At 59.8% G+C, this 25,911-nt stretch overlaps 1 protein-coding gene and 2 long non-coding RNA genes across 5 annotated transcripts; 1 reads left to right on the forward strand and 2 right to left on the reverse strand.

Moving 5' to 3' along the window:
- The first annotated feature begins 52 nt into the window (after nucleotides 1-52).
- LOC116660172 lies at nucleotides 53-13,629 on the forward strand. 2 transcript variants are annotated; one of them, XR_004315527.1, is made up of 2 exons: nucleotides 53-332; nucleotides 4,297-13,629. It is a non-coding gene; the product is annotated as an uncharacterized LOC116660172 (long non-coding RNA). The 2 variants fall into 2 exon arrangements; XR_004315526.1 differs by having other exon boundaries at nucleotides 60-2,803.
- On the reverse strand, nucleotides 13,630-17,937 carry LOC116660173. The gene is made up of 2 exons (XR_004315528.1): nucleotides 17,731-17,937; nucleotides 13,630-14,891 (listed from the first exon to the last, which is right to left on the reverse strand). It is a non-coding gene; the product is annotated as an uncharacterized LOC116660173 (long non-coding RNA).
- Nucleotides 15,408-17,737, reverse strand: LOC116660171. 2 transcript variants are annotated; one of them, XR_004315525.1, is made up of 2 exons: nucleotides 17,230-17,737; nucleotides 15,408-16,625 (listed from the first exon to the last, which is right to left on the reverse strand). XR_004315525.1 is itself a non-coding variant. In XM_032468877.1 (2 exons), the coding sequence occupies exons 1-2, from the start codon at nucleotides 17,662-17,664 to the stop codon at nucleotides 16,736-16,738; spliced, it is 786 nt and encodes a 261-aa protein (XP_032324768.1). In that variant the 5' UTR covers nucleotides 17,665-17,737; the 3' UTR covers nucleotides 15,408-16,735. The 2 variants fall into 2 exon arrangements, 1 of the variants encoding a protein (XP_032324768.1); XM_032468877.1 differs by having other exon boundaries at nucleotides 15,408-17,086.
- Nucleotides 17,938-25,911: the final 7,974 nt, after the last annotated feature.

Consider the following 25,911-nt stretch of genomic DNA (forward strand, 5'->3'; position numbering starts at 1 on the left):
CACCGCAAACAGCAGCCCCTGCTCTTCGCCGCCCGGAGTTCATTTCCCTTTCGCTAAGCCTCCCGGCTTCTCCAGCCCCACCTCCTGTCCAGTGAGCCTCCCTCCCTTGTGGGACAGGCAGGGGAGGGAGAGCTCAGGTCAGGACGGGCCACGGCAGCCGGGGACAGCTGGTGTAGCCCGAGGGCTTACAGAGGAGGAGACGAGGCCTGGAGAGGAGAGGTGACTTCCTGTTGTGACCCTGGGTGTTTGTGGCCGAGCTGTGGCTGAAACCCGGTTCTCCTGACGGCTGCGTCCGGCGCCCTCCACCTCCCCCAGCCTGCGGAGCCGAGAAGGTCGGTTGGGGGTGGAGGAGCTGGGTGATGGCCAAGCTGCCTCTCTCTGTCCCCCTGTCCCCCTGTCCCCCCGCTTGCCTGCAAAACTCCGCTTCCTGTGGCCTGCGTTCCAGGAGGGGGCCTCTGGGGGCTGCTGATGCCCCTGGCTGCTGCCTGGGCTTGGCCCGTAGAAGGTACTGGAACGAGGAGGGAGGGTGGGAGGACTGCGTCTCTGCTTCTGCCCACCGGGAAGCTGGGGCCCCGGGAATGGCTGCTTCCCTCTGGCCTGCTGTCCTTGTGGGGTGGCCCCTCTACTATGAGCCCAGCTCCTACCGGGCGCTGGCAATGCCCCGGCCCCCACCTCTTTAGCTCTTGGGGTGCTGTCATCACCAGTCTCCAGGAGCCTCACCGCCCTCTCAGACTCCCTAACCTGCCCTCCCCTGTCAACGCCCCAACTCGTGTCTCTTCGGTTGAACTATCTGGGGGAATTCTGTTTCCTGCGGGGACTCCGAGTGGCCCTGTTCTTCGCAGAGGACCCCTGCGTGGTCAGTCCTGCAGGCACACACGGGTGGCAGGCTTCCCAGAGAGTGGGGGGCCCTCTGGGAGCATTCTGCCGTTAACCTGGTTGTCCTGTCTCAGGCCCGCCCCCCCCGCCCCCCCCACCTGTGTTTTTAGGCTCATCTCAGGGAGGTGGACATGGAAGCTTGGAGAGGCTAAACCACGTCCCCAGGGTCACCCAACCTCAGGCAGCAGAGGAGAGCTTTGAACTTGGGGCTGGCTGGCCCCGGCGCTGAGCCCCTTCCTCTGTGCTGTGTGGGAGGCTGACTTGGCTGAACTCATGTAGGAAACACGTGTGCACACACGCGCGAATGACCGAATGCCTTTCGGAAGCAGAGCAGAGGGCAGTGCCTGGAGTGATGAGGACTAGAGGGGGCAGGAGGGGTGCGTAAATCAAGGAGGGCCCTCTGGAGGAGGTGAGTGAGTGCTGACGAAGAATTAGAATCTGAATGAAACCACGTAGCCGAACACCCATCAGCAGGCTGGTTGCAGCATGAGGTTAGGTGGGGCTGGGGGCGGCTTTCAAACCACAGGCACCCAGACTCCGTCTTACTGAATCAGAATCTCTCGGAGAGCAGCCTAAGACTCTGTTTGCTTTGTTCTGAGGTGATACTGATATGCAGCCGGTCTCGGGAGTCACACCCGTCCCCAGCTAACAGGGAGGTGTGCAGAGGACGTCCAGGCTCAGTGACCCACGGCCACCAGTCCAGAGCCAAGGCTAGGACCCAGGTCTCCTGGCTCCTGGCACAGCACATAGCCCGCCACTCACTCAGGGGTCAGGGCAGAAACCCAGCCCCCAGACCCTGGTCTCATGGCCCCCCCCCCCGCCAGCCACTCGGCAGCAGGTCCTCAAGATGGCAAGCGGGGGGTGGATGAAGGTGGTGGCAAAGAGAGGCTGCGCCTGGAATAACATGACATTTAGAAATTTGAATCAGCTGGCACTGTCTGCTTTTCCCTCCTCCCTTCTGCACCTCCCCCTGGCAGCAGGCGCTCTCTCTGAGCCGTAGGAGCACCGGGCCTGGACATCCAATGGGGGCTGAAACCAGCAGGGGGGCCACACCAGGAAGGGTGGCTGGAGTCAAAGGTGAGAGTGGAGACCTGTGCTCCAGACCAAGGGCTGCAGCTTCTTGCTGTGTGACCGTGGACGAGGTGCTGCACCTCTCTGGGCCCAGCCTGGGATGCTCACTGTTGGCCCTGTCAGTGCCCTTGGGCTGCCATGTGAGGGGCGGCCCCGCAGGACTCGCTCTGTCCTGAACCCCACTCCCCCTCCTTCCTGGCTGTCCTGGAGTTCTGCTGTAGCATTCTACTCCTTTGGTCCCTGAATGACTGGAGCCCAGGATGGCGCAGGTGTGAGAGTGCTGGGGGGTGGGGGCGGGTGGGCAGGAGGCCAGAGGTGGGAGGGAGCCCGGCAGGGGCAGAGGGTGGGCTAGCAACAGCCCAGCAGCTCAGACAAGTGTCTCGCGCCCCAGACCCTCCTCTTGCACACTCTCTACTCGGGAGCCAATGAGCAGAAGCAGAGGCCAGCAGCCACGCCATCAGCTCCGTCAGCTCCTGGGTGCACGTCAGCACGCAGGTGTGGCGGGGTGGGAAGTGAGCAAATGGCACGCTGGGTCTCCGATGCCTGGTGCCCTCCGCAGCGTGAAAGGTGGCTGGGCATTCCTCAGGTCTGGCTGCGGCATCCTTGGGCAGGGGTGTCTGGGCTTCCCTCTCCACGCCCTCCCTAGCCCCCGACACCAGCCAGCGGAGTGAGTCAGCAGTGTGTGTGTGCATGCCCCCCCCCCCCCGGCTCCAGGTTGGCCCCCGCAGGCTGACACAGTGCTGGGTGCGCAGCAGAGCCCCAGGGACATCCGCTGGATGGAGTCCGCGTGCCGGCCAGGGCCCTCCCAGCCCTGCGAGGCAGGAGGCGTGGACCCGAGGGGGTGCCCTTGAGTAAAGTAAGCTCCTACCCGGGTGGGAAGTGGCCGTGTCTGTGTAGAGGGGTGGTGGTCAGGCTCGTAGGCCAAGGGGCCCTTCCTGCTCTTCCCCTCCATGGGCCCCAGCAGGAGAGCGGGCAGCGGGGTGTGGAGCTATAGCTCCAGACAGCCACGCCTGCCTCACGGCCCCCACTGTGTACACAGTGACTCTGACAGGCGGCACGTAGTAGGTGCTCTGCTGATGTCTGTTGTTGGGGGGAGGGAAGGGAAGGGGAGGGAGAGAGACAGGCGGGGTCAGGCTGGGGTGCATGCCCGTCAGGGGCTCTGCCCGCCCCCGCCCCGTCTATTTCCTCCCGGCCCAGCTGCTTCCTGCCCAGTCCTCCTCGACTTGCCTCTGTGGCCTTTTCCCTCCTCCGGACAGAGGTCATCCTGGAAGGGATGGCCGGGAGGGGTGCTGGAGGAAGCTCCCTGCAAAATGGAGCTTCATTCTAGAGACCTGGAAAGTTTTGCCTCAACTCCCCAGACCCCCTCCTCTGAGGAGCCCTCCAGGGTGGCAGGAGGCTCCAAGCCCTGAACCCTGGCAACCCCCCGCCCCCGAAAGCCCCGTTAAAGGAGTGTGAGTCACAGAGCCCAGTCTGTCTCGGAAGGGTGGGATTCAGCTGGCCCCTGAGTGAGGACATGGATGTGGGTGTGTTGCTGAGAGTTAGGCACCCCAGGAAGTGGGAAAAGAAGGGAGGGGAGACTTTCCGGGCCCGGGAGCCCAGGGCCGACTTGTGGTTCCCCGCCTGGTTTTTGTCACCTGGCACTGGCTCCTGAACCCTGGTCAGAAACAGACCTCCTCACCCTTCTGTGTGACCAGCTGTGTGGTTGGCGCTCCCTGTCCTGGCTGGGGCTGGTCTCCACCAACACCCTGGCCCGCCCTGCCCCCAGCCCAGGCAGGAAGTGCTCTGAGGTGCAGGTGTCAGGACTGCCCGGCCATCAGCCGGCTGGGAGACCTTGACTTCTGTCTTGGCATCTTCCTCGAGGCAGATTGCTTTCTCTTTGCTCTCTGTCCCTCCACTTGCTTCTCTCAAAGTCCATCTGGGAAGGGGACACGGCCCGGAGCGTGTCCTTTCCCACCCTGGACACACACACTGCTCCCCCTGCGTGTGGGCCCTGGCTGGCACGTCGGGTGGGGGGGACACTGGGACAGGCTAGGCCCCAGCTTAGGACCCGAGTGGATCAGGGAGCTTCAAACTCCAGAGGGAACCTTGGAGAGCTGCAACCAGGCCGCTCAACCCCAGAGGAGGCAGGAATCCCAGACAGCCCACGTGCCTCACCCAGCACCTTAAGATTTCCGTTTTACAGATGAAAAAACCAAGTCTTAGAGAGGAAACGTGACCTGCCCAGGGTCACACCACGGTGGCAGAGCTCTGCCCGGAACCCAGACCCCGATTCTCTCCCACAGCAGTCTGCTGGTAGCCTTCGTGTGCGTGGTTGTGTACAGAGTAGTTGTGGTTCTCGCTGTTTCATAGGTCGGGGACTGAAGCTTAAAACAAGTGTGCCTTCACCTCTGCTGAGACCAGAGGCCACAGGCCCCAGCTCCTCCAGGAAGCCCACCCGGAGTGCTTCCTTCTCCTTGTGTTAATGCACGTATTTTGAAGGTTAGAAAAAGAAAAGGAGGGTAAGGAGTAGACCCTGGTTCCGGGAGGGACTTGGGACCCGGTGCCTAGCACTGAAGGGGCTCGGTGAGTATCCTCTCAAGGAGCGGGAGCGCCCGCCACCCGCCAGACTGGGTAAACGGTGACAGGACTGTGAGGGGGGCCAGGAGGGTCACTAAGGAAGTTCGTCTGACTTTCCCAAGGTGTCCGTGCCGCCAGCTCCTTAGGTCCCCTGGAGAGTCCACAGGACCCCAGCCGCTCCTCACATGGGGGACCCGGGAGGGGCAGCGTCCCAGTTGAGGTGACGCAGCTGTGGGGCAGCTGCGGGGGTGTCTGCCTGGCCTGCAGTCGGGTCAGGCTTAGGAAACGGGACACAAGGAGGCATATTTCCTCCTGGGGATGGGCCTCAGGCTCCCAACTCAGGACTGCCCCTCAGAGGGCGTAGGACCCCTTGAATCAAGCCCTTCCTGCCAGCAGAAGAGGCGCCGTGGCCGGAAATCACGGCGTGAATGACAAGTGGCTTCCGCTTCATTTCCATCAGCTTCTTCATTCGCCAGGTGGGCTGGGCAGGCTGGGGACGCTGCATGTGCAGCTAAAGGGGCCTCGGAGGAGGGTCCGAGTCGGGGTCCTGAGGAGAGGCTGGGACACGGCTGCCTGGAGCTCCGTTTTGGAGGCCCTGGGCAGGGAGGGGTCAGGACAGGGAAGAGCCAAGAGCAGGGGTCCCTAAACTTGTCACCCCCTGCCTCACTGTCGAGAAGAAAAAGATCGCACAGCCACCAGCAGGCGTGAATTTCATTCACTGTGTATGTTCGACTGTAATCACGTGTTATGCATACAACGAAAATGCATAAATACGGGTGTTGAGATGCAGCTGTAAAATGTGAATGACTTTCCTGTTTTCTCCTCATGCTGCTGCTTCCCACCCACCAGTGTCCAGCCCTGGGCTTAGGCACCCTCTCCGGGGACCACTGACTGAGGACACGGGCTTTGGAGCCCGACAGACCTCTGCTTGAACCCAGGCCTGTTTTGTGATTCTCTGTGCAGCTTTAGGCCAGCCTCTGGGCCACAGTTTCTTCCTCCGTAAAATGGGGTAATAATTCCTACTTTGCTGTGTGGCTTAAAGGGGTGACTGCAGGCTGGAAGGGCCCACATGCGGTGACCACGGTGATGACGACCATGACTGGGTTTGCCATTTACTGTGAAAATGCCTGAAGCTCAGCCCCCGGTACCATAGCCGCCAAGGCTGTTCCTGAGCTGCCCTGTAGTCACCAGAGATGGCCGGTCATGGCTCGGCGTGGGATGGGACTAAGACAGGAATAAGCCTCTGTCCCTGAATCTGGCGGCCCCAGAATTGGTGAGGACGGATGGGCCTGGGGCCTGGCTAGAGGACGGTGGACCTGGCATCTCTGTGGGATGGACGGGGCTGGGCGAGGGGTCAGGCTCCAGCTTCCTCTCCGTTCCTTTTAAAATAATGGACGTGTCAGCGTGGGTTCACGGGCCGGTCACGGTTTCGATCCCTCCCTGACTTTATAAGGCAAGTCCATGAATTATACAGTGCCGGGCAGACGGCGCAGAGCGCGGCTGCATCGCAAGCCGGGCTTAATAAGGACACTGCAACTATTCTTGGAGGCATTTGCAAGTCAAAAACATGGCGCATGAGGATGTGCGCAGACTCCAAGTTCTGAAGATTTCAGCTGGGTCAGCAGTATTGCGTGTTAAATCCCATCAACAAAAAATTTACAAAAAACAACGAGGGGGCCCCGGTACTTTATCTTGTTTTATTTTTAATGTTACTTCTTTGGTGACAGCACCGCGGTCCAGCGGGCCCACGCCGCACCGCGTACTGCCAGCACACCTCCGCCCACCTTCCCGGGGCTCGTGCTGGGGGCGGCACACCCCCGGCTGAGCAATTAGACACTGTTCCTCCTGCTAGAATTTTGTGCTAAACAGAAGACGAAAGCTTTTCTATTTTCCTTCTTATTTTTCACCAAGCTTTCCCGTGACCCATACTCGCTATTCTCTGTAACATGCGTACACCAGTTGTTAGAAACTCAGTCGAGAAGGAAGAAATAGAAGAGAAACCAGTATTTGACCATTTATCGGAAAATGGGGGCTGATGTCTATTTAAAACACGATGAAATTGCCCTGGAGGAGAAGAACCTCAGTGGCCTCCTCTGACCCGGGAGGGCGGCGTTTCCGAAGCTTGCCGAGGCCGGGTCCCGGAGACACAGAGCCCCAGCCCGACGGGTTCACCCGTGGGTGTGTGTACACACAGTACTTAAGGGGCAAGGCGGGTGGGCGTCGTGTGCCGGAGGTGAGGGAGGGACAGAGGCAGGAACTCTGAACCGCCCTCTCTGACTATGGATGACATGGAAGGACCGTGTCTTCCCTAACTCACCTCCTGGGAAACCCAGAGCCGGAAGCACCTCCAGCTACATGAGGGCCGGTGTGTCTGGGGAGCCCCGTGTGTAACCCCATCAGGGCAGCAATGAGGGCATTTATGGCAGCGGCAAAACGCAGGAACGGCCTGTGGACGGGAGACCACTGAGGCCGGAAGGAGTGCCAGCACTCGGAAGACGCACAGACCAGCTCTTCTCAAACTTAAATAAGCACCTTGTCGAAGTGAAGACTCTGGTCTGGGAAGGACCTGAGATGCTGCGTTCCTTAAAGGGCCCAGGTGGCGCTCGGGGTGCTGACCCACGACCACGCTTCGGGCGGTGAGGGTGTGGACCCGGGCCGCCCTTCCAGGAGGATGCTCGCGCAGACTTCCACGCGTAAGCCTGGGGCCCAGGCACTGAGATGGGGGTGCAGAAATGCCAGCACCTGGCTCGTGGCCTCCAGTCTGCTTTCACCTGGCGCCCTGGCTGGTCGGCCCACTTAGGACTCAGGGCCCGGAGTGCTGGACTATGAGCCAGAAGCTCTGGGTTCTCCTGGGACCACCCGGCTCGGCTCCTCCGCCTTGTGACGTGCGGAGCCCGCCAGAGCTTCCACTTCCTCATCCGTGCGTGTCTGCTGTGTGGTGAGGGGCGCCTCCACGTGTCCCATAAAACTGCGTGGGGTTGAGATTCAGGGGCCAGACCCAGGCAGTACGGCTGTGAAAAGAGAACTGCGTAGCTATGGCTTCAGATCCTGGTTCTGGCACCAGTGGCGGGTCCTTGGGCAGCTTTGCTCATCTGCCTGAGCCTCAGCGACGAGGACACTGGCTGCGTGAGCAGTGAGCCACGCAATCTCAGGAGAGGGGTGTGGGCCCCACCCCACTGCCTTTTTCCTTTCCTCCCGGGGTCACAGAGCTGGCTTCCCAAAGGTCAGAGCACGGCAGCTTCAGCACTGACCGAAGCAGGTCTGCAGTCCAGGCGAAGGCCCGGCAGGCTGGCACCAACCCCACACCCAGAGCATGGCCCCTCCAGTCGGCTCGCCCTGCGGGAGGAGTCAGCCCTCTAAGGGAGTAGCTTCTCAAGTGGGCCAGCCTGGCAGGTGGCTATTTTTCTCCACCGTCTCCGCATTACAGGGAGACAGAGACACCGCCCTGCTGGCTAGGGATCACGTGGGCCCGAGGACCATGAGAAGGCAGGCTTGCCAAGCGAACACAATGTCTGCATCCCCTCTGAGACCCTTATCAGACACCTTCTCTCATGGGCACTTGTCCATTCCCCTCTCCAGTAACAGCCCCAGTCTTATGCAGGGTCCTACCCTTCCCCACTCTGGGCTACGAGGTCTCGTTGAGACTCAGCCTCAGCTTTCTGAGTGGAGCGTCCAGCCCCAGCCTCGTCCAGGCAGAACGAGCTCCCCTCCGGCCACAAGGATCGGTGCAGGGGTCCTGGGCAGGTGACGTGGGCTGGTCCCATCAGATCCCACCTCTGGATGTTTGCTGGACACGTTCTCCCTCCCCACTGGCATCCGTCCCTGCATCCTTGCTCCACTGAGGCACCCTTGGCAGCATCTGTCCCCACTGGTGTCTGCTGGGATCTGCCATCCGGTCTAGGCTTTGGCAGTTGCCCCTTTCCTTGTTGTCATGAGCTGGGACGTAACTGCATCCTCCTCTGACCCCACAGGACATGCTCTCCTGTCAGCGGGAGTCCCCTGGGAGGCTGTGCCCCTTGGGTAGCCCCTGTTCTCTTTACAGGCACGGGAACACCCGTCTCTGCTCTGCATCGGGCTGGGTGGAGAAGGGCTCTGAGGATCGTATGCCCACGCTTCTCCTTGGGACGGGTGAACCTCTCCAAGGTTTTGTGACTTCCTCCCCCACTGAGACTTGACCCTCAAGAGGCCTCAGGCACACGGCTCCTTCCCCAGCCTTGGGCATCAGCAGTGCCCTCTCCTGCTCCCACCTCTGCCTCCCCCCCACCCCCGGCCCACCCCGCCCACCTGCTGACCCACAGCTCATCTCTAACAGCAGGGGGTCTGGCTTCCATCTACCCTTTCCCAGTCTACACTTCATGCCCGATTCCTTCAGAGTTTTGCTGTTGATGCTAAAAATTAGGCATTGAGAACTTAAAAAAACAGTTCCTGCCAATCAGACGCCTTAGCTTTCAAGGACTTGTCTGTAAGTATCAAAAATCTACTTTGAATCTATCTTCTCTCTTTGCATTTCGCACTCCTGATCTTTCTTGAGGTCAAGGCACCTTGGATGAAATGCATCGGGGCGGGGGAGGTGCACACATCCCGCCGTGGCAGCAGGGACAGCCCCAGCTGCTGAGGCCTTCTGGGGCTCGTGCAGGGGACCAGCAAGGACCCTCTGGAGTCAGGGCACCCAGCTTCCAGTCCCAGTCCTGCCATCGAACGGCTGCAGAGTTTGGAGAAGCTGTAAGCGTTGTGGGCCTCACTCCCCTCAGCTATAGGACAGTGTTTGTGTCTCACCAGGGCCTAACCTCTCCTGGTGAGCAGGCTGTGTCTGGGCCAATCTGGAAGCAATCCTGCATAACTGGGGACTTACTGGGCCTCAGCGTGTCTTCTGTCCCCTGGGACTCGGTTTGCAGCGGGGTCTCTGGGGTGTCGTGGTGGCAGAGAGACGACACCATGTAGAATGTATTGGGCCCTAGATCTGTCCGTCTGGGTTCTCAGAGCTCAGGGAGTCGGGAGTCGTGGTTGGAAGGACCATGAAAAGTAAATTGAGGTGCCAAAGGCCGTCTCACTGCTGGTTATGTTGAACGCCAACTTTACAGAAAGCTATGGGATGACTGCATTTATTTAATTACCACAAATGTCACTATTACCACAGATGACATTAATTTTTAAGAGAAAAGGGAGAAAATATGTCACATTTCTGTTTTGTGCATATGCTGATTGAATGAAAAGTTTATACCAGATGCCAACTTAAAATAAGGACGTGTAAACATTGAAGTGTTCGCATGTGTATATACATTTCGGTGTGCACAGCATGTGTCTCTGTGGACACAGAGCACTGGTTCTCAACTCGGGGCCGGTTCTGCTTCCCAGGGGATGTTTGACACGTCTGGAGGTATTTCCGGTTGCCCCTAGTTGGGGGTGGGGAGAGCTGGTGGCACGGAGTGCGAAGAGGCCAGGAATGCTTCTAAATATCCTAAAACACACAGAACCAGCCCAAACTATCTGCTCAAGCACCAGCGTTGCCGAGGTCGGGAGACCCTGGCATCCACGTGCCTCTGAGGCCAGGAGCGCAGGGTGGTGCGTGTTGGCACGGGGCGCCCTGGCACCTTTCTTTAGAGCAGTGTTGACACACATCGGCTTGACTCATTTAACACCCTCATCGCAACCGAGTCATCCAGGAGAGACTACGAGTTGTAAGCCGGGGGAGGCGGGTCCCCGGCCCACAGGAGACGCAGCCTCGGGGCTCCCCGGGAACACGCACGGAGTGGGCTCAGCTGGCCCGCCGGCATCTCATGCTGACAACTCTCGACTGGCATCTAGTGTGTTGTGTGGCGCCCTTGGGCTGGGAGCTGCCGTCGTGAAAAAGAACAAAGCGAGGGAGAAGGGGGCTGGGTGGGCGGGCAAGGCATCTGGCAGATTTGTCAGACTTGAACTTCAGCACCCCACCTGCAGCGCTGCCCCGGAGAGGAGCGCGCGAGCCTAGTGAGTCTCTGCACGGAGACCACGTGGTCCGGGGCTTCAGAGCTACGTGTGAAACGCTTATACACGTGTGTAGATGTGCACGCCACGTGATGAAGCACACCGTTTACTGCTCGAGCTGCTGGCACCAAAGTTCCGCGTGCAGTAGATGCTGTCTTTGAGAAGCTGCCTTGAGAAGCCACTGGACTAGACAGAGAGACTTTGAACCCACAAGTAACGAGCTGGCCTGCTGGTGAAAACGGAAAAATTTCACCTCTTGCTCCTGAGATGAGGGAGGAGGACAAAAATAGAAAGAAGACCAAAAAGTGGTGGAAAAGGAGGGTAAGACAGAGCGGAAGGTAAGATGGCAAGATGCTGGGATGCCTTGTGGGGAGGCAGAGCCCGCGGGAACATGGAGTTGGAGGGGCTTTGAGGACGCGGAGCGGCTCTGTCCTGCTTTACCGTTTTTCTAAGTTTAAAAAAAGGAAAGAAAAACGTGCATGTGGCCCGGGGGTGCTGGCCCTGCGGTGCGCCCCGAACCACGCCAGGACATCTGTCCCGCCGCTGCTTGGGCTGGCTGGTGTGCGCGGCGGGGGAGGAGGCTGGGCCTCGCGGGCACATCTACAGCGGCGGGGAGCGGGGGGCCGGGGAGCGGGGCCCGGAGACCACGGACACCGTGAGACAAAGGTCCGTGGTTGCAGCCACGCTGATCTGGGTTTTAAAGGGGCTGGGGAGCTCCAGCTGACAGCCAGGACACCGCACACACTCCACCAAACGATTAGACCAGATGCCAACACATTTCCAGATCTCCGCACCAGAGATGCTGCGAAAGCACGCAGGTAAAAGGAAGCAAGGACTCTGGGACAGACGCATATTCACGGAGTGGAGATTCCAATGGTAATTGCAGCAATAAGACTGCAAATTCGGGGAGGCACATTCCTGAGCTGGACCACATATTTACAGCTCCAGGCTCTCGAGATTCCCGAGTCTGGGGCTGGGGAGGGAGGTGTGACTTAGTCACATGCTGCTCTGGGCTGCGGGTGCTCAGCGGACTGTCCAGGAGGGTCACTCAGGCCTCGCGCAGCACTGTGAGCTGCCGGGTGAAGGCAGAGCTCTGTGGGTGGGTCCCCGCCCGGGTGGGTCCCCGCCCCCGCCCATGGGTCCCCGCCCAGGCGAGCCTGGGCAGAGCACCAGATCCTTAACGAACGGTCAGGCTGAGTGCCCCTCGTTCCTCTTCGCTTGTCTCTGCAGGGCTTTTCATATGGGATGTGAGCTGGGCGTCAGCCACTGGCCCTCAGCCTCCCTCTTTGCCTCCTTCTAGGGAGCCTCCCTGTGCTCCAAAGTTCAGAAAGATAAAAACCGTGTCTCTCAGACTCCCTTGCAGCTAGAGTCCTGATAGTGAATTTACTTGTGCCAATTAGATGCCATCAAGCTGAGATGTGGAAGCAGAAGTGAAGCAGAGGCTACCTTCCTACTGCTTTTGGCTGATTTCTGTGGGCAAAGAAGGTCAGGAGCTGTGGGGCTGGCTCACATGCCGCAGTGTTTCAGCACCCAAGTTCCAGCTCTACTGGGGCAGAGAAAGGCAGTGGTGATGGCTTTGCGCCCCTTGGCTCCGGATCCCTGGGCTGCAGCAGTGGGGCTGCGTTCCTGGTTCTCCACCTTCCTGGCTGGGCCACGGGCAGTAGCTCCCCTGGAGGGTCAGCTCTGCAGTGTCAGGGAGGCCTTCCTGGAGGCTCAGGCAAGAGTCTGGGGCTCCCCTGCCCTTCCTTTTTTTTATTCCAGTGTTAAGCCCCTTTCTGTTTAAAATAGCTACGCTGGTTCCTGCTTCCTGCTGACTGACTCAGGACGTCAGGAAGAGTGAGAAGGCTCAGTGAGAACGACTGGGCAGACACACTGGGTAGAGAGCCACAAAGGAGGGACCAGGGGCTCCTGCCTCAGCCAGCACTTCCTTCTCACGCAGACCCTCCTAGACAGAGGGACTGTCCTTTCTGCTGGGGCCCCCCCATCCCTGTCTCTGGCTGGGCGAGACTAGGCGAGGCAAACAAAGGCGTCCAGTGCAGAATTTCAGGATGTGTTCTCCCCCGGGCGGTGCAGGTGCAGGAAGGTCCCAGAGAGGGAGTGCCTCCTGAAACCTTGCACCCGTGTGCCTCACTTGCCCCTCCTCATCCTGGCCCTGCTCACAGGTCTGACCTGAGTGGACCTGGCTGACCTCCATGTGGGTGCCGAGAGTTTATGCCTCTGTGCACCCTCTGGCTCAGAGGAGAGTCTGTGAGCACCTTCTCTGAGGCTCTCAAGTCTGAGCTCACTGTGCACGGTGCCTGCGTGAGGTCGCAGCTCCCCGTCTCTCTGCGTCCCCTCTGCTGGGTCATCCAAGCACGAGGCTGGATGAAGAGAAGCACAGAGTGCAGAACGATGGAGGGGAGAATTCTGCTTTACTCCAGCTGGACAGGTCCGCCTGGAGGGGCTACAGGTCCGTGGGGAAGCCAAGGGGCTGGGCCCCGGGACAGCAACTGGCGAGTGGCTGACCAACATGCACGCGTGGAGAAGACGCTCCGCCGGACCAGAGAGCAGGGAAGTGAAAGTAACAGGGCGGGAAGGCGCTGTTCCACCTGCTGGACAGTCAGAAGCTAAAGCGGTGGGTGACGCCAGCAGCACCACCGATGCCATGCTGTGGGGAAGGCTGGGGGCAGCGCCGGAGCACCGCCAGCCTTGTTTAGGAGGAAAATGCAGGTGGGTGCCTCTCTCTCTGCTCCCTGACGGCCACGGACCTGCGGGAGGCAGACAGCAGAGCCAGTGGCTTCCCCGTCCGATCGGCTGACAGTCACCTCTCGTCCGCCTCTGAGGGTCCCTGCAGGAGCTCGAGGAAGCAGTTGCCTGATACCACAAGGCCACGGGGTGGGCAGCCTTGACCCCGGGCCGTCTGACCGTCCATCCTGCCCCCTCCGCCACCAGGCGCAGGCCTTGCGCCTCTTAAGCAGATGTGAGTTCAGAGGCTGGAATGGCTGTGCTTTCTGCCTGTCCTGTGACAGCCTTTCAAGTCCTCTCGTTCTGCGGAGAATCAGGCTGCAGTTCCGAGACGCCGAAACCCGCCTCCCCGCAGCCACAGTCCCTGACTGGATTTGGCACTCAAGATCTTTGCAGAGCCCTCTCAGTTAGTTTTATAATAAACTTCAAAAAGCTTTCTGCGCTTTGGGTATTTATTGTTTCTGGACATAGTGGCAAGTGAGATTTATCCACAGAGAGCCTGGAGTTTAATAAAGCCTTTTGTGCTGAAATATGTTCATGGACTGAAACAGAATAAATGCTTGGGTGTTCCTTTTCATTGTCCCGCCTGTCTCCCCATCCCTTCCTCCCTCCCTCCCTCCAAGCCCTTATCCCGAGACCCTGCCAGCACTTCCCTCTGATCCCATTCACAGTCAGTAATTCATTCATTCAACAAACATTTGCTGAGTCCCTGCTGCTGCCAATGGTGGGGTATGACAAGTTTCATGGTCTATTAGAAGCTCACTGGTCTGATGGACAAAAGACTGAGGTCCTGGTGCTGTAAGAGTTTGGACGAGGCCCTTCCCTTCTCTGGGCCTCAGCTTAATCATGTGTGAAAGTGAGCAGACAGACGAGAGGATGCGAAAACCAAGCAACCAGCCAAACAAACAGAAAAGCCATCCCTCACACGGTCTCAAGACCTCATACAAGTAGGACCAAGCGATGAAGGGGCGCAGAGCTTGGCACTGTCTGACTAGCGCTCTTCGTCCAGCCCTCCTCTGGATATCCTTTTACTCCTCAGGGTGGCTTGCCTCGTGGTCACAAAAGGGTTGCCAGCAGCAACTGCTGTCACGTGCTTCACAGCCAGGGAGAGGGGCAGGGCATCGAAGGCACTGAGCAGGGTCACCAAACCAGTTGCTTGGATCCCAGTTTACCTGGACTGGGTCTACTTTGGTTCCAGTGGGTCAGAGCCTGACTTGGAGAAGTTATTCAAAATTTTGACCATCACGCTCGGAAAGAGGGCACCACTTCTAACAGTCGTCAAACAGAAGCCCAGGACTTCCAGCTGACTGGCTCACGTCTAAGTCACCCAAACCGATCCCCAGGTCAGGGGCTTAGGATCACCTGCCTTGGGATTGGTCTGGAACAACCAGCCCCACCCCGAGGGCTGGGGCTGAGGTCAGCTCTGCTCCCACTGTGGGGTCACAGCATGAGGAGGCTTCCGGGTTGTGTGCAGGGGTGCAGCTTAGGTGTCCCCTGCCAGCTGTCCCGTCCCTTCCTGTCGGAACGCTCCTTGCTTCTAGCTGTCTACTCCATGCACACGACGTTGGGCAGGACACGCTGCACGTTAGTGTCTCTGTACACCACTCTTTCAGTCTCATCTAGTCGCGCCGTCTGAGGGCTGCTGCCGCGGCTGGGGTTCTCCCGTCAGCTGCTAATCTGCCAAGAAGGCTCCTCTGAATCTGTAGATGAAGGAAAGAACGGGGCCCTGCTGGTGCGTGGTGTCAGCCTGGGCTGAGCAGGGAGGGCATTGCTGAGGGTAAGACATCCGTGTATCTGCAGGGCGACCCCTCTGCCTGGCACTCAGATGGCACTGAATCCGTGAGCGTTAATCAGGTTTTCAAAATACAAGCGTAATACATGGCTTGTTTCTAAAAAAACTCAGCAGGCCATGTGGAAACCACTCTTCCCCTCTTCGTATCTCCGATTCCCAGGGTGAATCCCAGGCACCTGCGTTTTTGCACGCTCTCCCAGTTAGGTGCCATACACACCCCCAAAGGTGCGGACGGTGCCCCTGCATAGATGTGGAACCCGAAGTCCTTCGCCACGTGCACACTGTGTAGGGGTTACGGGACACACGAGTTTGCTGAATGAATAAGCGAATGCCCACAACCGGATGGGAAGCTGTGCCCGTGAGAAGCTCGGAGGGGTGGAAGTTATGCCACCTACACCACGCACAATGGTCAAGCGGGGAACAGTTATTTTCACAGACAGATTTTAATGTAGGGCATTGATCAAAACCTGCCGGAGGACTGGAAGCGCAGGAAGTGGTCCCCGGGGGCGCCCAGAGACAGTAACCGTGAAAAAGCAGGGTGGGTGGGGGAACAAAGAGAGACTGGGTCTGTCAGAACCCGGAAGCTTGGAGAAGAAACTGCAGAGCGAGGGGCGCCGGCTGACCGGTGCCCACGTGTCTGAGTGGGTGCTCTGCCTGGTTCTGAGAGCGTGACACGGAGGAGGTGGACAGAAGTCACCAGGGTGCAAGTGTGCGGCTGGGACGCTGCCAGGAGTAGGAAGCAAACGGGCCAGACGGAGCCCTCGTCTCTCCTCCTGCCTCCTGCAGGCTCCCAGTGCCGGCGGGAGGGAGCCCAGCAGGGAGCAAAGGGGAGGGTGGTTTGCGGAGTTCCTTCCCCAGCACCACTCAGTCGTGAAGAGAAGGATGGATTTGGAGCTGAGAGACAAGAGTAAAATGACCAGGGCTCCTTGTTTCTGTTCATTTGGAGTCTTTGTGCAAATTAGAAAAAACCAGTGGCTCTGGGCGGAACTGGCCCTGCGTCCGGGCTCGAGGCTCGGCGAGCAGAACTAGGGAGGGGCGCTTCTAGGAAGAGGCCCCTCTGCAAGGGCGCCCAGCGGGGCCGAAAAGTAAGGGGTTGGATCCTAGCCCCCGCTGTCCTCCCAGCCAGGTGCCCTGGTACCGGGCACGACCTTTGAGTCACGTCTGGCGGCCCTGCGTCTGTCCAGCGACCGCAGATGGCACATTCTGCCGCTTTCGGGCATCACACACACACACACACACAGTCACACGCGCAGAGGAGATCACGGTTTTCACACAGTGTCTGTGTGGCTGCAGAAGTGCACATGGAGACAGTTTGCCCAGAACACAGAGGAAGCTCTTGGTCCTCATGGCTCCACCCTCCCTGGGGACCGGGCTGTTGGGGTGTTCATCAAGCGGCCTCTGCGGTCCCTGGTGCGTCGTTCAGCTCCCTGGGTACCTGCCCCTTCTCAGCGTAGATGCCAGGGTCTCAATTATTACCAGCACGCTTCTCCAGACAAAGCCGTAGGAGACACGAGCACTTTCTCAGGGACGGCGCGTTGGAGGTGACCCAGGGTGGAGCTGGGGGTCTCAGGCAGGAAGGATTAGACATGTCTGAGAGGCCCTTTCAGAATTCTTCCCAGCAGTTTCCAGGTTGGATGGGATCCTAGGAAAGATCAAGTAACACTGATAATGGTGGTGGTAATCGTCGTCTCAGAGGAGGTTTCCTGGAAGCAGACCCCGGGACGGGTTGTGCGGACAAGCTGGGGAGGAAGTTCACAGGAGGCACACGCGCGAGGCGGCCGACGGGCAGGGAGAGGCTGGCCGGCAGTACCGCCGCGCCGGGGCCCCCGCCCGGCCCACGGAGGCTCTGGGCCGAGGTGGCCGCTCGGAGTGGCCTTCGCTTGAGGTGGCAGGGCTGGGGTGTATCCGCACGGCAGCCAGCTGTCGGCCGTGGGTGTGGTGGCCGGGCAGCTTGCTGTGGTCTGAGGCAGGTTCGGAGGAGGGACGGCATGAGCTTCGGGTCGGCTGGCGGACCGGCACATCGGCTCTGAGGAGGGGACCTGGGCAGAGCAGCCGGCACCAGGACAACAGTGACGAGGGGGCGGCAGCCAGCCCGCTGAGCGCCTGCGCCAAGCGAGAAGCCTTGCCTGTAAACCTCCTGGGCCTTCCGCATCCCAGCAAATCCAACCCTAGGGCTCCAGACAAAACCGTCCTTGATCCCGGCCTTCGGCCCCTCCCCACAGCCTCCCCATCGCCCGGGGGCTTACTGGCTGCACTTCTGACGTGTCTCCTGAATCTGTTGGCTCCCTTCTGGCCCAAGCCGTCAGGTCTTCCCAGGTCAAACGCAGCCGCTTCCCAACAGCCTTTCTGTTCCCCGCCCTGCGGCCCGGCCATGCGTTCTCCACACGCCCCCAGAATGACCTCAAAATGTCCCTCCCCCAAGTCAAGCTCTTCAACCGCCTGTTGTTGAACTTGAAGTCTAGACTCTTCATCCCCGGATGCAGGGGCCCACGGGGCCGGCCCAGCTCCTCCCCTGTCCCGTTCCTCCCTCTGATGCGCTGTGGCCTCCGTATTCTGGCTGCAGGGCCTTCCCTTGGCTCCTTGAACCCGGCCCGCTGGCTCCTACCCCGGGGCCTTTGCAGTAGCTGCTCCCGTTGCCTGGAAGCACCGTCCTGGAAGCTGCCAGGACATGGCCTTATCATTCAAGCCTCAGCCCAGATGCCCCCTCCGCAGCGAGGCCTCCCCGGCCGCTCGAGTGGAATTCTCACCGGAGACCTCGGTCCGGCCTGGTGGGAAGGGCCAGGCCCGCCTCTTGCAGGCTGGGGGCTGCTCGCACCGACCAAGGCTCCCTGCGCGCAGCACGAGGAGACGCCCCACTCTCACCCGCTAGGGGGTGGGCGTCTCCTCTGAAGGGAGCTCTCACGTGGCCTGTCTTCAGGGTCCCAGGTCCCAGCTGTGCGGGGACCTTGTCGGCCCGGCCGCAGCCCAGAGGAACTGAGCCCTGAGTAGGAGGAGCTCAGGAGGGCGGGACGTACCCGGCTCCTCCCAGGGAGCCAGCCAGCAAGAGGGAGCGAGCCCCCCTTCACCACTGGACTTCCAGTCACCCCGGAAGCCGCCCAGCCCTTCGGGGCCGCGCCGGAGGGACCCTTGGTTACTCGGTCTACAGGTGGAGGACAGGCAGCGACAGAGATGGGGTTGGAAACATTCTTACCATGCGTGTTCCCTTCAGTCATTAAAGGGAAGGAAGCAGGCTCTGGCAGCCTTTGAAGGAAACCGTCACCCAGTTATAAGCAGTTGCTGGGTTCTGACTGGGACTGAGACGTCCAAGGGCTTGGGCCAGGCTCCGGGGCCCCCGGAGGGTGACACAGTCCCTCTGGCCGTACTCCTAGGAGGGGGGCAGGGCAGGGGACAAGGGGGACCTCACGCTGCGTCAGGCTGTGCTGGGTTCCCAGACACAGGGCGCCTGTCAAATGGGCAGCAGGCTGGGCACCTGGAAATGCGGGGCTGGGCAGGCAGGGAGGCTAAACTCCCAGGAAGGGGAGTGAGTGGGCGCTGTGGGCAGAGGCCGTGAGAGGAGACTTCCCGTAGGAGGTGGCCTTGGAACCTATTCCTAAAGAACCGTGGGCTCCTCACGTGCGCGCATGGCTGAAGTAACGGGCCATGGAACCCGTCTCCCCAGCACCGTCCTGCTGCTCTGTCTCCTTTCCCCATCACTTCGTTCCCTGCCTGGGGAGCCCTCGGGGACGGCGTGCTGCACCCCAGGGGCCACCCCGCCTGGCTGGTATATGCAGCCTCCAGCAAGCACGCCCCGGAGGCACTCTTCTGGCTGGAAGCACATGGCACCTTGGAGCCTCTTCTTAGAAAAAGCAAACGCTTGCTGTTTGAGCCTCCTGGACTCCTTTGGGGGGGGGGGCACCGCCAAGAGGGATGGAGGGATGAAGTGGAAAATCATGGGCTGGCTTCAAAGCGGAGCGCAGGGAGGCTGGGAGCAGTTCTGCTCTGTGAACAAAGTCGGGCTACAGGCAGAGCAGCGAGAGAGGGCTTGAGAGCAAGGCGGGGAGGGAGTCAGCTCATGGTAATTTGAAGTTAATTTTGAATTGCCTTGAAAATCACCACGCAGCAGCCAGTCCTGCCTTTGATGGTGGAAAGGAAACAACTGCCTTTACTCGTCTTCAGGACTTGCTCCCCCGGCAGTGGAGCCAGCTTGGCAAAGCAGCGGTAGAAGTTGCTGCTGGCATAACTTCGGAGGAGAAGGTCAGGCTAATTGTCGGCGAGGAGCTGAGAGGGACGAGGCACACGTCTCCTGCTCCCGAGACGGTCTCATTGGCATCTCCAAAGACGGGCACCCACACGCGCTCCCGTGACCAGCCGAGGCCCTGGCCACCGGTGCGTCTGCACTCTGCTGGGTGTCTGGGGGGTGGTGCGGAGGCAGGCGGGATGTGGGCCCGCACGCCCACGTCGCGCGGCCCTGTGACCACGTGGGTTTCCACCGCGATCCGCCGCGCAGCACAGCCTGCTTCCCCCCACCAGGCAGGCAGAGCTGCAGCCCTACCTTGGGGGGGCTCTGGGGTCAGACTGGGCAGGCTCGGCCCAGGGAAGCCGTCATGAAGGCGGCACCGGCTGCTGGTACCGTGAGCACATTAGCCTCCACCCGTCCGTGTAGGACTTGCCTCTCCCTCTTAACCACCTGCCTGTGATCCAAGTTTCTCGTTTCTGCACTGAAACTGGCCAACTTACACGGTGCCCCTCGCCACAGTCGCTGGGTGTGCCTCTAATCTAATTAGACTAATTTCAATTTCCTGGATTTAATTACTTTTAATTGAATTAATTTAGAATGCAGTACACAGGGTGATTAATTAGGAAGCGTTACTGAGGGACTCGGGGGGTGGGTGGCAGTATGTGTTTAATAGCACTGAGATCGCGCCCACCAGCCGTCCCTTCGCACGGCGGGGGGCGTGGCCCGGGAGGGGCGGAGCCAGAGGGCGCTGTGCGGGATTGGAGCGGGCGTCCCCTGGCACCAAGCAGCGCTCTTTCATTTCGTGCTTTCCGGGGCGACAAGTGGCGGGCGCTCAGGCGAAGCAGAGAGGCAGCTGGTTCCATCAGTTAAGGGCGTGAATCACGCGAGGGAGGACAAGCGTGGCTTCTCCTGCAGCTACAGTTCACTGTGGTTTTTTTTTTCTGTACGAGGAGCAGGCAAGGTCCCTCTGCGCTATCACACCCTGCAGTCTTTTCCTCCACTCCTGGAAACTCTCTGGAGTAACAGTTAACAAACACACGGACAGTGCCCCGTGTAGGCGGCCTTCTCGGGGCCTTTACGCCAAGTCACCCGGCACAGGAGCCAAGCGCTCACGGGGCACCGCCGGCCCCAGTGTTCACAGGGGGGCTCTCAGGCACGAGCGGCTCTGCAGGGGACGCTGGTTATTTGTACTGTGGGAGGGGACAGCTCTTGGTGGCAGGGGTCATCCCGGGGGCCCTTAAAGTCACAGGTTTGCCTCGTCCAGCCCTGGAAGGTCTTCATGATGACAGCAAACCCTTCCGTGGGCCGGGGCCGCCTCGAAGTGTTTGCCCTGTGTTGACTCCGCACCTGGTGCTCACTAGGGGCAGGCCGCCTGGGGCTACCCCTGGCTGAGCTGGGAGCCGGACCCTCAAGGTCAGGGTGAGCCCCCTCCCTCACTGCCTCTCTTCCTCTAGGCTGTTGACTTAAAGAGGCCACAGACTGACTGTCTGCCGGTCAGGGCTTCAGACTGCAGCTGTCAGGCCCCTGGAGGCAGAGCTGAGACAGACCCTCCATCCTGAGCTGGGCCCTCTGCTCTAAAGTTCAGCTCCAACCCCAAGGGCGCTTATTTTTCAGATGGGTTCTTTGGGCATCTTCAGGGCTCTGAGCCCTGTTCTCCTGGAATGTTGGGCCGTGCTGCAGGCCAAGAATGGAGCCAGCCTGGCGCACGCTCCACCCCCGATGCACCTGCAGTGCCTGACGGGGCTGGAGCCGATTAGCTGGAGAAGGGAAGACACACTGCCTTTGGCTTAGTCCTTGCAGGAGAAACGGGCCAATGGCTGGAGGCCACAGAGAGCCTCTCTGAAGAAAGGATGTCCTAATAGCCCGACAGGGCTGGACAGGGCTTTTCAGCAGCGAGTCACCAGAAGGGTTCAAACAGAAGCTGCTTGGCAACAGTTTGCTCTCGTGGTCGTCTCTTTCTGGAATGCTCTTCCCTATCCTGCCCTGCTGGTTGGCTCCTAGTCAACCTTCAAGACGCAGCTCCAGCCTCACTTCCTCCAGGAAGCCTTCCCTGCATGCTCCGACCTTCGCAGACAGCGTCAGGTATCCTGAAGGGCCCTGGGCATATCTTAATCATTGCACTCATCAGCCATTGCAGCGATCTGTTTAGGAGTTGGTCTCTGTCACATTCTGTCCCTGTCACCCCTCAGTAACCCTGCAAGGTGGACGTGTTTCCCAGCTGGAGGACAGAGCATCTGAGGCCCAGCATGGTGAACGCACTTGGTCGTGAAGCCAGGAGGAGGCAGGGGTGGCTGGGTCCGGTTGCCAAGCCTGGAGTCTGCAGTCCTGCTAACCATGGGACACTGCCGCTCTCCAGCAAGGGGCCCCCAATTCTGACCCAGGAGGATGCCAGCTCGTGTGCGAGCCGTGTGGCTGAGGGAGCTCAGAGGCCGTCTTTGGAGCTCCATCAGCGAGCCGATCCTTGTGCGAGTGCACCATCCCCCCTCATCAACACACACTTGCTCTGAGCCCTTTGGAGGTCACGGAGGGGCCAGGACGAAATGAGAACCAGGGCAGCCACAGCCCGGCTCTCTCCTGGACCTGGGGGCTTGTCTGAGCCTGAGCCAAAGCCTCTCTTAGCACCCTCAGCCCTCGATCAGCAGAGGTGAGCAGAGCTCTGCCCTGCGGTTTTAAGGCTGGATTCCATTTCTATTAAGAGCGCTGCTGGCCCCATGAGATTAACCCACAGTCACCCCGTGAAAGCTGATCCAAGTGGAAAATCAAGTTAGAAAACCCCGCCTTCCCTTCCCTGGCACCTCGGCACATTAAGGGAGGCCCGATGCTGAGCTGTGGGGACCTGCGGGAACGCGCAGTCGCTGGCTGCGAAGCACGCACTCCCCGGGACGCTGGCAGCCCTGCCCCCTGTAAATCCTTGCTGGTGTTTCTCGGCCTTCCCCGCCAGCAGCGCGGGGGCCTGCAGCACCCTTTCCGTGCAGTAGCCTGTGAAAACATTGAAGTCGGGCCCAGAAAAACACCAGCACAGAAAGGGGAAACTTTGCTGCTTGCTAGCTATTTTCAGACAACCCTCGCCAAGTCTTAATTTTTCTAGTTTACAAGTAAGGAATTCTGACCATCTGTCTGCTGTCAACCGATGTTTGTTTGGATGAAGATTTTATTTTTTTCCTCCCAATCTAGCACTCCTGTTCTTACAAGTAGTTTATTGGACTTCATAAATGTCAGCTTTTTGCAGCATTTTGTAAGCAGCTTATGATTTAGTATTTAATCACAATTGAGCAGTCAGCGCCTGCGATCGACCTGAAGCGGGAGCAACAACGACAGGAAGGCTTGAAATCAAGCAAGCCCATGAGGGGTGCTCCCGACCGTCTCTGTGAGAACTAGCGTTGCACTGAAGGTCGGGGTGGGTGGGGTGATGGAGGAAATGCACGCACCTTGGGCACCTATCACGTGCTAGTTTGCGATCGTGTTGGCAAAATGATACCGTGGAACAAGCCTTCCCAAACTCAGGGGCTTCCAACAAGAAGCGTCCTTTCGCTCCCTGATTTACCGAGTCAGCGGGCAGCTCCTTCTGGCCTTGGCTGAGCTCCTGAAGGATCTGGGGATGGGTCCTGTGGGTGGATCTTGGCCTCATCTGGGACAACGGGGGCAACTCTGCTCCACGGCCCCTGTTTCTCATGCTCCACCAGGGTAGCTGGGGCTTGTTCCCTGGTGGCGGCAGAGTGTGAAAGCTTGCAGACCTAGTCATTCAAGAACTTTCCCAAACGTCTGCTTACCACACATTGGCCGCCATCCCTTAACTGAAGCGAGTGACATGGCCTATCTCTGAATCCAAGAGGGGGCGGCGCCTCCTCACAGTGAGGGAATAAAGCAAGGGACGTGGGGTGGGGCAGGCCTGTGTCCCTCACACCTGCTGAACTTGATGGGTCAAATCAAGGCCCACTCGTGGACTGATGCGCTGATCCATGCACTTTTCTTCAAAAGGCCTTCTCTGAGCCCCCAGCCCAAAGTGCTGCCTCTCCCCACCCCCTCGACCTTCAGCGGCCCTGACTTGGACCCTCACTGCCACCGACAGACGTGGGGAGAGGGTGAACATTTACTGAGAATCTCCTAAGAGTCAGGAGCCACTCCAAGTACCTCACGTAGCTCATTTCTAGGTTATTTCCCCTGACAGCGTATCTGAGAGGCAGGTCACATTTCCCGTTTACAGACCAGGAGAGGGTGAGTGGCTTGCCCAGGGTCCTGCAGCCAGGGACAGGCTAAGACCTGGAGCTCAGAGAGGGCTGACTCTAAAGCCTGGGCTCGGTTCGCCTGCAGCACTGAACGGCCTTGTCACCAAGGGGCATGAGGGGAAGGGGAGGGCTGGACAGTGCGGGGATGGTGAGAGGCAGGAACAGGGCTGACACTAAGCTTGGGTCCAAATTAACTCCCACCCAGCCGCAAGGCCGCCGACGCCTTTGCTCACACTGGGCTCAGAACGCCCAGCAGACACACACAGGATGTGGGACACCTGGTCAACAGCACAAGTGAAGGGCGCTGGGGTTTCAGTTGACAGGAAGCCTTTGTGACTCAGCGGGGGAGGCGGCCAGCAGAGCTCACATGGCTGCAGCCTCCCCAAGTGGAGGACAGTGAGCGGAGGCGGGAGGCAGGCTCCCAAGTCAGCGTGCGTCCAGGAAATGCAGTCCAGGCCTGGGGGACGGGGTGCCCGCAACCTGGCACTGGCGGGGGCGCCTCGCGCGGCTGCTGCCCCACGCTCCGCATCTTTGCGTCACCACGGCACGTCAGCCTGTCTCTGAGCAGGTGCAGCCCCTTCCTGACTCTTCTGCACGTGCCTCACCTGCTTCGGGAACGGGCCACGCTTCAGTTTTGATTTTGCGATTAATGTAACCCGAGTCAGCGCCGGGGCTCCTGGTGACCCCGTCTCTACAGCAAGTCCCGCTGAAAGATGTGCAATGCAGCAAGCAACGGGGCGGGAGACACGTCAGTCTTCACGCACATCTCAGAGGTGAGGAAGGGTGAGGCCCCCTGCGCGTCTCTGTCTCACCATCTCAGGCCTCAAGTCTTCTCTAGACTCCCGACGCCAGTGCGCCCAGCAGGCCGCCCCGCTTCGTCCTGTCGTAGCTCTGCTGTGCAGACGGACTTCACGTCCGTGTCTTTTCCTGTCCCTCCTTCTTTCCTCCTCTCCATTCTTCTTCAATTTTCTTTCCACTTCACGGCTGACCCAACTTCCTCCCCTCAAAGGAGGACCGAGGAATTGATTCAACAAGCCAGGAATTGCCCGCTTTCCTCCAGTCTCTCCGGTGATCTGTCCCTCCCATTCTCCCAGGGACTGGATGGCCAGGACAGGACTCATCTCAGGGAGCTGGACGAGGAGAAGCCGTGCAGACAGGAGCTGCCTCTGCAGTGGGGGAGGCGGGGCATAGCGGCAACGGGGGGCGGGGAGGCCGGAGACCTCTACACACGAAGTGGGGCCTCACTGCAATGGCATGTGGTCGCCGTGGGCGGGAGAGCCAGGCCACCCCTGAGGACAAGGCCCACCAGACTGCCACGTGACAACCCCTCTGTGAACAGCAGCGGGCGGAGACCCTCCCTGGCAGAGCTGACGCGTGTCTCTCTGCTGGTGTGGCCCGCGATGTGCCGGGACAGGCCATGCTCACCACATGTCCCCAGGCTCCGCCCCCTCCCCGGCCTCCTCTGCCCCAGAGGCTGAGATGGAGACTCGGGGGGCCCTGTGTTCCCGATGGCGTGCAGAACGGGGAAGGCTCTCCCAGCTCGCTGTGTACCTTACAGGACAAGGGAGAATCTCCCATTGTGCCAGGGCCCTGAGAGCGCACTGCTGTCACGGCGGCGCGGCCTGGCCCCTCCCAGCGACCACCTGGAGTGGCGGGATGAACTGAACAACTGCTCTTCGTGAGCTGTGCGGTGCGATGAGGGGAAGGGCTGCCCCGGAGCCTCCCAGGGCAGCTGCTCGGCACCTCCTCTCACTGCCATCATCCCGCACAGATGGCGCTTCCTGTTTGGTGGCACCTCACGTGGGCTCCTCGTCCCCCACCAACTCTGCCAGCCGCCATCCCACACAGGCAAGTGTGCACAGCACTAGAGGTTTGCCAAGAACACATCCTTGTGTCTGCCAAGGAGTGTCTGTTGGAGGAAAGATGTTCTAACAGAGAATGCTGGGAGGTGAAGGGACTGCCTCGGGAGGCAGCAGCTCCTCGTCTCTGACGTGAACAAGCAGAGGCTGCATGTCCATTGCGGATCTGGGGAGGGGGGCACGCCGGCCCTGAACGGGGAGGGGTGGGCTGGGAGGCGCAGGATGGACCGGATGACCTTTAAGTCCCACCCAACTTTGAGAACCCTCAACACAGAGTCTGATACAATTTTTTGTTTCTTAAAGTGGATGAATGGATACATTTTGGTCACTAAGAAAGTAAAGAGCTTAGGAAACCGAATAGCCTGGCTAATGAGCAAATAAGTATCGTTAGCACTGACATTATCCCCCTTACAGATCAGAGCTCTCGGCTCCACGAGGTCGACAAGCGGTGGGGAGCCGTCACGAAGCCCTCGAAGCACGAGGCGGGCTGAGCTGAGGGCGCAGCCACACCTGGAGACAGACCGGAGCCGCCACGACGGCAGCCACAGCAGGGCCCGCAGCGCTCCGTCAGGCAGAGTTACCCGCGTCCTGAGCGCTGGGGGTGACGACCTAGCTTCTGTCCCGAAT

This window comes from Camelus ferus, chromosome 27, assembly GCF_009834535.1.
Source record: "Camelus ferus isolate YT-003-E chromosome 27, BCGSAC_Cfer_1.0, whole genome shotgun sequence".
Taxonomy (NCBI): Eukaryota; Metazoa; Chordata; class Mammalia; order Artiodactyla; family Camelidae; genus Camelus; species Camelus ferus.

Coding starts and splice junctions, on each gene's coding strand:
- LOC116660171 (XM_032468877.1), bottom strand. CDS start 17,664: ATGATAAGGCCATGTCCTGGCAGCTTCCAGGACGGTGCTTCCAGGCAA. Junction 17,087..17,229: donor ACACGTCAGAAGTGCAGCCA/GTAAGCCCCCGG, acceptor CGCTTGGCGCAG/GCGCTCAGCGGGCTGGCTGC.